The sequence below is a fragment of the Alosa sapidissima genome, chromosome 21 (genome assembly GCF_018492685.1).
Source record: "Alosa sapidissima isolate fAloSap1 chromosome 21, fAloSap1.pri, whole genome shotgun sequence".
Classification (NCBI taxonomy): Eukaryota; Metazoa; Chordata; class Actinopteri; order Clupeiformes; family Clupeidae; genus Alosa; species Alosa sapidissima.
In genome coordinates, this window is record NC_055977.1 from 573,001 (window position 1) to 583,324 (window position 10,324).

The 10,324-nt window shown below is 42.1% G+C and overlaps 1 protein-coding gene across 1 annotated transcript in view; it reads right to left on the reverse strand.

Annotated features, from left to right (window-relative positions):
- Positions 1 to 10,082, reverse strand: part of LOC121695127 (retinoic acid receptor beta-like) — a 245,507-nt gene extending 235,425 nt beyond the window's left edge. The window contains exon 1 of the mRNA XM_042075644.1: positions 9,884 to 10,082. Within this exon, the coding sequence (XP_041931578.1) occupies positions 9,884 to 10,076 (193 nt within the window). The 5' untranslated portion in view covers positions 10,077 to 10,082. The remainder of the gene's footprint in view (positions 1 to 9,883) is intronic.
- Between the last annotated feature and the right edge of the window lie 242 nt (positions 10,083 to 10,324).

The following is a 10,324-nucleotide window of genomic DNA, read 5'->3' on the forward strand; positions in this document are numbered from 1 at the left end:
CTTTGCACGTTAGCCAGCTGTTCGAGACCTAGGCGTAGTCGCTCCTTATTTCATAAACATCTCAATAAATCCACCACGGAAGCCCGATCAACTTCCAAGGGGGATATTTAAAAATAGGAGTAATAGGTTATCTGCGCCGCAGAGGGAAGACGTGCAACTTCGCTCGACAGTAGGTCCCTGCTACCTGCAATAACCTCTAGGGGGTATCGTGGGTCTTAACTGCTTACGTCTGAGAAACGTAGTATAAAGGGTTGTATAAAGGGTTTTAGTATAAAGGGTTGTAGTATAAAGGGTTGTATAAAGGGTTGTTGTATAAAGGGTTGTATAAAGGATTGTAGTATAAAGGGTTGTTGTATAAAGGGTTGTATAAAGGGTTGTAGTATAAAGGGTTATTGTATAAAGGGTTGTAGTATAAAGGGTTGTATAAAGGGTTGTAGTATAAAGGGTTGTATAAAGGCTTGTAGTATAAAGGCTTGTAGTATAAAGGGTTGTAGTATAAAGGGTTGTATAAAGGGTTGTATAAAGGGTTGTAGTATAAAGGGTTGTAGTATAAAGGGTTGTATAAAGGGTTGTAGTATAAAGGGTTGTTGTATAAAGGGTTGTAGTGTAAAGGGTTGTATAAAGGGTTGTATAAAGGGTTGTAGTATAAAGGGTTGTATAAAGGGTTGTAGTGTAAAGGGTTGTAGTATAAAGGGTTGTAGTATAAAGGGTTGTATAAAGGGTTGTAGTATAAAGGGTTGTATAAAGGGTTGTAGTGTAAAGGCTTGTAGTGTAAAGGGTTGTAGTATAAAGGGTTGTAGTGTAAAGGCTTGTAGTGTAAAGGGTTGTAGTATAAAGGGTTGTATAAAGGGTTGTTGTATAAAGGGTTGTAGTATAAAGGGTTGTATAAAGGGTTGTTGTATAAAGGGTTGTATAAAGGGTTGTTGTATAAAGGGTTGTATAGATGGTTGTAGTATAACGGGTTGTAGTGTAAAGGGTTGTTGTATAAAGGGTTGTAGTGTAAAGGCTTGTAGTGTAAAGGGTTGTAGTATAAAGGGTTGTAGTGTAAAGGCTTGTAGTGTAAAGGGTTGTAGTATAAAGGGTTGTAGTGTAAAGGCTTGTAGTGTAAAGGGTTGTAGTATAAAGGGTAGTATAAAGGGTTGTTGTATAAAGGGTTGTATAAAGGGTTGTTGTATAAAGGGTTGTATAGATGGTTGTAGTATAACGGGTTGTAGTGTAAAGGGTTGTTGTATAAAGGGTTGTAGTGTAAAGGGTTGTATAAAGGGTTGTAGTATAAAGGGTTGTAGTGTAAAGGGTTGTATAGATGGTTGTAGTATAACGGGTTGTAGTGTAAAGGGTTGTTGTATAAAGGGTTGTAGTGTAAAGGGTTGTATAAAGGGTTGTAGTATAAAGGGTTGTAGTGTAAAGGGTTGTATAAAGGGTTGTAGTATAAAGGGTTGTAGTATAAAGGCTTGTAGTGTAAAGGCTTGTAGTGTAAAGGGTTGTAGTATAAGGGTTGTAGTATAAAGGGTTGTATAAAGGGTTGTAGTGTAAAGGCTTGTAGTATAAAGGGTTGTAGTGTAAAGGCTTGTAGTATAAAGGGTTGTAGTATAAAGGGTTGTAGTATAAAGGGTTGTATAAAGGGTTGTAGTGTAAAGGGTTGTAGTATAAAGGGTTGTTGTATAAAGGGTTGTAGTATAAAGGGTTGTAGTGTAAAGGCTTGTAGTGTAAAGGGTTGTAGTATAAAGGGTTGTATAAAGGGTTGTAGTGTAAAGGCTTGTAGTATAAAGGGTTGTAGTGTAAAGGCTTGTAGTATAAAGGCTTGTAGTATAAAGGGTTGTAGTATAAAGGGTTGTATAAAGGGTTGTAGTGTAAAGGGTTGTAGTATAAAGGGTTGTTGTATAAAGGGTTGTATAAAGGGTTGTTGTATAAAGGGTTGTAGTATAAAGGGTTGTATAAAGGGTTGTAGTATAAAGGGTTGTTGTATAAAGGGTTGTAGTATAAAGGGTTGTATAAAGGGTTGTTGTATCAAGGGTTGTAGTATAAAGGGTTGTAGTATAAAGGTTTGTATAAAGGGTTGTAGTATAAAGGGTTGTATAAAGGGTTGTAGTGTAAAGGGTTGTAGTATAAAGGGTTGTAGTATAAAGGGTTGTTGTATAAAGGGTTGTATAAAGGGTTGTTGTATAAAGGGTTGTAGTATAAAGGGTTGTAGTATAAAGGGTTGTAGTATGAAGGGTTGTATAAAGGGTTGTTGTATCAAGGGTTGTAGTATAAAGGGTTGTATAAAGGGTTGTAGTATAAAGGGTTGTATAAAGGGTTGTAGTATAAAGGGTTGTTGTATAAAGGGTTGTAGTATAAAGGGTTGTATAAAGGGTTGTAGTATAAAGGGTTGTAGTATGAAGGGTTGTAGTATAAAGGGTTGTATAAAGGGTTGTTGTATCAAGGGTTGTAGTATAAAGGGTTGTATAAAGGGTTGTAGTATAAAGGGTTGTATAAAGGGTTGTAGTGTAAAGGGTTGTAGTATAAAGGGTTGTATAAAGGGTTGTAGTATAAAGGGTTGTATAAAGGGTTGTAGTGTAAAGGGTTGTAGTATGAAGGCGTGTATACAGAAGTGACATATCTGCCTTCTGTCAGATGTGTGATGTGCTTTCCAAACACGTTGACTTCCTGTTCCCATGTTCCCCTGCGTAGCGTAACTCATTATAGTATGCGCTGGGTGTGACTGACTGACAGACTGACTGGCTGTTGTTTTTGTCATCATTAGTAGTGATGCGCACACACACACACACACACACACAAGTGCATGCTAAGGCACACACAGACAGACACACACACACACACACACACACACACACACACGAGTGCATGCTGATGGGTTGGCAGGGAGGAGACTGGCACCGAGACAGCTGATGAGAGTTCAGCTCACTCTGCAGGGTCGACACCAGGGCAGCCCATACAGTGTGTGTGTGTGTCACTACTCATACTACAACACCTTGTCTCTGTGTGTGTGTGTGTGTGTGAGGCACGTGCAGAGAAGGGGGGCTACAGGGGCTCTAGCACCTGCCCTTTTGCCCCTTTGATGTCCAAGTGCCCTTTTGACAAGACCCGTTTTTTACTTTTTAAAATTTGTAATACTTCCGCTAGTTCCAACGTGAATATTCGCTAAAATGTCTAATTAATAGTTTGTGAAATTAGAAATGTACAAAAATAACAATTTTCTGTGTCAAATTTGCGCTGCAACCCACCCCTTTTATGTGAACGCGCACAAACTCCAATTAGGTTAACCCCGGCTCAACAAATCAACTTCATAATCAGCGTCGTAGTACCGATTAACACCACTTAAGATAACCAGGTTTTGTCAACCCCGGTTTAACAAAGTAACCCTGGGTTACATTTGGGTAGGTTAAGCTCCCTTCGTAGTACAGGCCCCCTGTCTGTGTGTTTGTGTATCACTACTAATACAACACCCCGTCTCTGTGTGTGTGTGTGTGTGTGTGTGTGTGTGTGTCTGTGTGTGTCACTACTCATACTACAACACTCTGTCTGTGTGTGTGTGTGTGTCTGTGTGTGTGTGTGTGTGTGTCTGTGTGTGTGTGTGTGTGTGTGTGTCTCACTACCTATACTATCGTAACACCCCCAATAATCACCACTTTTGTTCGGAAATTCTAAAACAACAATGTTTTTTCACACTTCAAAATAATTTGCTAAATGAACCTTACATTTTTCAGTAGCCATAGGTGTGTAGATTTAAACAAAATCTTGTTTGGTTCTTAACGGGAGCATTTACTGCCTGAAATATCCAATTTTGTTTACCATGCTCGGAGTTATAATGCTGGCCTGATGGGTCGCCTATTTACGCCGTTTCAACGGCACATGAACGGTTAGACCAAGAATTCTCGTCATGAAATTAAAATTCCACTGGAGCTCCAAGCGGATGTGTACACGCAGCCTCACAACACTGTTTACAGCTCTTCGAGTCACGGTAAAATGTCATTTTTGGTACATAGCTAATTTAGATACACCAATGGTGTGGGTGCTTGCGTTTCTTTAGGAATCCGCCGTCTTGGTTTGTATAGAAATGGATATTAAGTGACACATACACGCAAGACGGTGGAAATACGGGACCAACGGTAATAGGGGGAGTTCCGATATTACACCCCGTCTCTGTGTGTGTGTGTGTTCACCGACCGACATACATTTCAAACTGCACAGAGAATTCATTTTTTTTTAATTACCATACATTGAGTCTGGAGTGTTTTGTATGGCTTTGTAAGTGTGAATTTCAATTGCTGCATAATGAGAGAAATAAGCTTTGAGCTGCCACTCCAATCACCTGCAGTGTGTGTGTGATAAAGGACCCATGGGGAGGTGTGTGTGTGTGATGCGAGGGTCACGGCCATGGGGAGGTGTGTGTGTGTGATGCGAGGGTCGTGGCCATGGGGAGGTGTGCGTGTGTGTGTGTGATGGGAGGGTCACGGCCATGAGCAGGTGAATGTAAACATGCCTGCTGTCCTGATCCAGCTCAGACTCGTCCTCCTCCTCCTCTTCTGCCTTCGTCTCTGCACTTCAAACCCACAAACCCCAACCCCAGCTTTGTAATATATTAAATTTGCCTCTCGAGTTTCCTATTCTTGAGTTTTTCTGCTTTTTGATGTGGCTGAAAATATTCATTTGAAATACAATATGATTGAAGAATATGATATTATAGATTTCACATAAATGCATAAAGTAATGAACTTAGTGGGTTGCATCAATGCAGTAAAATAAATAAAACAAGTGAGCTTGAATCAGAACAGCAGCACCACACATTATACTTGTTTACAAATGAGATGCACTCCATCCCCTGTGTGTGTGTGTGTGAGATGCAATCAATCCCCTGTGGTTAAGATGTCATCCAAAGGCAGACGCCACCACCTCTTCTGTGACACACGCAGGACTAGTTCACCTCCTCATCTGACTCACACACAGGACTAGTTCACCTCCTCATCTCAGTCACACGCAGGACTAGTTCACCTCCTCATCTGACTCACGCAGGACTAGTTCACCTCCTCATCTGAGTCCAACTGAATGAACACACACAGGACTAGTTCAGCTCCTCATCTGAGTCACACGCAGGACTAGTTCACCTCCTCATCTGAGTCCAACTGAATGAACACACGCAGGACAGAACTGATATCCATCAGTTAGAACCCACGTAAACGCCAATATCCGTCAGTTAGAACCCACATAAACGACAATATCCGTCAGTTAGAACCCACGTATGTGCATGTATGTGTTCTATGCATTTCATGTATTGTGTGTGTGAGTGTTTAAGTGTCTCTTTGTCTGTTGTATGTATTGTGTGTGCAGTCATGTATGTAAGTGTGTGTGTGTGTGTCTGTTGTATGTATTGTGTGTGTGGTCATGTATGTAAGAGTGTGTGTGTCTGTTGTATGTATTGTGTGTGTGGTCATGTTTGTAAGATTGTGTGTGTGTGTGTCTGTTGTATGTATTGCGTGTGTGGTCATGTTTGTAAGAGTGTGTGTGTGTGTGTCTGTTGCATGTATTGTGTGTGTGGTCATGTTTGTAAGAGTGTGTGTGTGTGTGTGTCTGTTGCATGTATTGTGTGTATGGTTGCATATGTGTGTGTGTGTAAGAGAGAGAGAGTGTGTATGTTTATATACTTACATACACACTAGGGCTGGGCGATAAAACGATAGCGATATGTATCGCAATAGACATGTAATCGATATCAATAAAAAATACGTTCGATAGAACATTCGATCATTAAAAGCAGCACACACCTCCCGCCTTACGTTGTCCATAAATAGGCTAAATATATCTTGCATTGTAGCTAGTATATGCAACTCCACCAGCGATAGAAGTAGGTCTACCTCAACACAGACTCTCAATGAGTTCTTGCCCTGTGCACTCTCTCTCTCGTTCTCTCTCCCTCAACAGGCGCATCCCTCCTCATGCACATGTGATCCAAACATTAACAATCGTGCAACACGACTGCTAAATTGCTATTAAATCCGGTTTGCATCATTAGCACGCTGCACGAATTTGTTCAAAACTGTTGCATTCAAATTGACTGCTAATTTCTAATCATCTCAATCCCGATGCAAATTAAAAAAATATTTTCCAAGACTCAAACGGGCCTGTCCAAGGAGAAAAAGTATTCATTTGAAACTTAAACATACGTGGGGAAACTGAACAGTCTAACCAGTAGACTATGATAAACTAGCAAATTAAGCTACTTTGTTTACAATATTTCCAGGCTTCAACCAGTTCTAGCCTACTTTTCATTCAGACTTATGTGTACATTTATTTATTTGAGTGTTTTTCATGATTGTGTTGCTATTTCTTTTCCCTGTTTGCTTTGATTGATAACTGAGGTGATTAAAATCAGAGGAAGGTTACGTTTAAAATATAAAATGTTTAAATTGAACTTTTTTCCATTCTGGTCCTTATCTGAAATAGATTTTTTTTAAAAATCAATAATTATCGATATCGACTGATATGAAATACTTATATCGAGATACAGTTTTCAGCCATATTCCCATACAAATAGCGGGGAACATAGGACCCGGGGAACATAGGTACGCTCCCCTCTACAAAGACTCTTCAGACTCGGGCCAGAAATTAAGTCCAAATATCTCGTCTACAACGTAACAAAAATACACCATCATAAGTGCTGAAGTCAAAAACTTATCCCAAAAAGAAGGCACAAATGTCCGGTAGAGTTCCGTGCAAAAAATCCTTTAATGACTACATAGCGCAAAGCCTGAGTGGATCGCACGATCGCACTCCCGAACAATCGTTGAACACCAATATTTATACCCATGCTGACACAACATTTGGCAACTTCGAACCCACAGGTGGCGTTATGAAAGGATCATTGTTCGGTCTTATCTTTGCAAGTCAGCACTATTGCTGCCAAGGGTACGAACTTTACACCGTAACACAAGTTCAGAGGTTTACACAAAGTTCAGGGGTTTATACAGTGATCACAGGTCACACATCGTTCACTTGTTTTCTCTCTTCCTGGCTGTTTTGAGTAGAGTCCGCCTCCGATGACGTCTTTATCTCTGCAGCTGCAAGGCCAAGTATGTTTTTTTCAAACAGGCTTCGCCCATCCACAGTGAGACACAAAGCGACAAAGAGAATAGCTTCAGTATGTTAATAGTATTTGTTAAACTTGTTATTTAAAATGTTATAAAATTATGTTAGTTAGGAATAACTTCAGTGTATTACTTGGTGAGGTTATATAAATACATGCTTTACAGTTTCAAATTTGTTCTCTCATCATGATGTCTACAAACCAGTGATAATTTTATACCACAAGGTGTGTGTGTGTGTGTGTGTGAGAGACCAGAGGTGGGGGGTTTGTGCATTTATGTAACAAAACGTGGTGCACGGACACTACCATCATCAAGAGTCACTGCTCAGATATCCTAGAGTATCTCATGGTTGAGTGCAGACCTTTCTATCTGCCCAGAGAGTTTACATCTACTGTAGTAACAGCAGCCTATATACCACAGGATGCTAACGCTAAGCTTGTCATGAAAGAACTGCATACTGCTATCAGCAAACAACAAACTCTGCATCCTGAAGCAGCCAGAACGTAAAGACTGTACTGCCTAAATGTTATCACAACGTGAAGCAGCCAGAACGTAAAGACTGTACTGCCTAAATGTTATCAAAACGTGAAGCAGCCAGAATTTAAAGACAAATAGAAAATAGCAATAATTAATACTTCATGATAATAATAATACATTTTGAGGCTAACGCAGCACGTTGTTGTGGTAGTATATATAGGCTTTGCTAACAAATGCTTATGCTTAGGCAGGGCCGGCGGAAGGCATGGACATTCTGGGCAACTGTCCAGGGCGCCAACCTACCAGGGGAGCCACAGCGTGGCGAGCTATAGGCTACAACACTGAAAACACACTGATTGTCAAATAATGACATAGACGGTTTAAATGCGGGAGCAGCAAGTAAATCATTTTCAGTGATATCGTTAAATAGATAGATAGATACTTTATTGATCCCCAGGGGATCAATCGACTACCTATTTATAACCTATAAATAACAGTCATGAATGAGACGTTCAGCATAGTGCTGCAGAATACAGAAAAGTGCACAAGTTGAAAAACTTTTCTCCCGCATATGGTTGCTGATCTTCAGCCTGAATGGTCAGGTTGCTAGCAGTGGAACGTAAAAGAGAGGGCGGCAATGTAATAAGGTAAAATCTGCATCTCACCATGTCACCCAATCAGGAGAGCAATGAGCTTGTTTCCCCGCAATAAGACGTTCCTATAACGGGGTGATGAAACAGCGACATTCGAAGTGCGTTCCTAATGTCACGTTTAAATGCACACCTAACAGACGGCATCACATTAAATAGGTGGTCGATTTCCGTATAATAGCCTATAATAATAATATGTTTACGTGAAAGCCTAATTGTTTAATTGTAGGCTACCTTTTTTTCCTTGAGGCCAGGTCGCAATTGTTCCACAACATTTTTTTATTTTTTCGTGCAGTCCAGTAGCGCTGGAAAGTAGCAACGTTGAGCTCCCACACATTGAGACCAGCCCCGATCTGCCACTGCAGCCAGGGGCTTCTGCGAAGGTAGCACACAGTCGAAAGTGGCACACAGTCTATGAACATGGGGATGACATATTCCTATTTCTCCCAGGGCACATCATTGCCTTCCGCCGGCCCTGTGCTTAGGCAGAGGTAGTGTAGTGGATAAGGAGCTGGGCTAGCATGCAGTAACTCAAACAGTTGGGGGTTCAATCCCCGGCTGCCACCATTGTGGCCTTGCCCTTTAATTTCATTGATATGTGTACAGTGGGTCCCATTTAGAGGTGGCCACTTAATTCACGCTTTCCGTGATTCAAGCAGCTGCGTGAAATGTATTATAACCTATAACGTACCACGTATTACAACTTATAACGTACAACTTACATCATATTATTTGTGGTTGTTTGGGTCATTGCAGCTTCACTAGGGAAATATAAATAAAAGACGTGTGATTCACATGTGAGGTCCCGTGAGAATTTTCTAGATTTTACCATCTAGAACGTGTATTAACTTTGTATAGTCGAACGGCGTGTCGTCCATTATCCCTTATTAGTAAGCAAGATTAATATGACAATGTAATCTGCGATCTGGTGGGGCTTTAAGAGGTTTAATACAAACCGAAAACATCCATAAACAGCCCAGGCTTCTGACTGAGACCTGATTTTATTTTTAGCCTTACCAGGCCAGTAGAAGAGGCTGTCTAATTGGAACCAGGCTTTTAAGGTGGACCAGAAAAAGAGGCTTTTAAGCAAGTTTCGATGGTAAGCCTCTTTTTGAGGTATTTTGATTTCTCCACCTTAAAAGAAATACCCACATGTTGCTGAAGTGCTTGGTTGTACTGAAGCTCTAAAAGCTTTACAGGCCTGTGCACTCAAACATGCAGTACAATGACCACGGCTAGCTTTTGTTTGTGTGGACGTCAGAGAGGAACATGCAGTACAATGATCACGGCTGGCTCAGGGAAGTGCACAGACCTCTCCAGCTCCTTGAGTAATCAACACAAGATACACAGAGCACTTCAGTGATGTCCACTGTGTCCCATCTGAGTGCTCGTATTTGCACTGAGCAACAGTTGCCATAAATTGTGGAATGTGTGTGTGTGTGTGTGTGTAAAAGAGCATGTTCACACCAGAGAGCTCTCAAGCAATCAGCAGGCATTTGAAGCACACACACACACGTGTTCACACACACACAGACAAACATATGCGCGCACACACAATCACATGTGTTCACACACACACACAAACATATGCGCGCACACAAAATCACACGTGTTCACACACACACTCATATGCACGCGCACACACAGCGTGCCGTAGTGCCCAGGAGGGCTCACCTGCAGGAGAGGGGGTGCTGCTGCCGCTGGGGGTGTGGGGAGCCTGCAGTGTCTGGGGGGGGGGCAGGGGCAAGCTGCTGATCACCGAGGGGAAGAGGAAGGGGTACACCCCCGGCCCAGCCCCGGTTCGATAGCGCCTCATCTGGGCTGGAGGGGAACTGCAGCGGGACGCGGTGCGGCTAGCTGTCTTCATCTCACCAGCCAGGAGCAGGAGGAGCAGGAGGAGGTAGCGGAGCAGCAGGAGTAGGAGGAGGTGTAAGAGCAGGAGGAGGTGAGCGGAGGTGTCTGTGAGGGGGTGCAGACACAGCTGGGACCCTCAGTGGGGCGGGGGGAGGCCATGCGGGTGACCCCCAACACGAAGGTCAATGACGACACGATGGGCAGAGCTCCGACCTCGCCACTACAGTGCCATGGCAACGGAACATGACGGGCCTCGGAGTT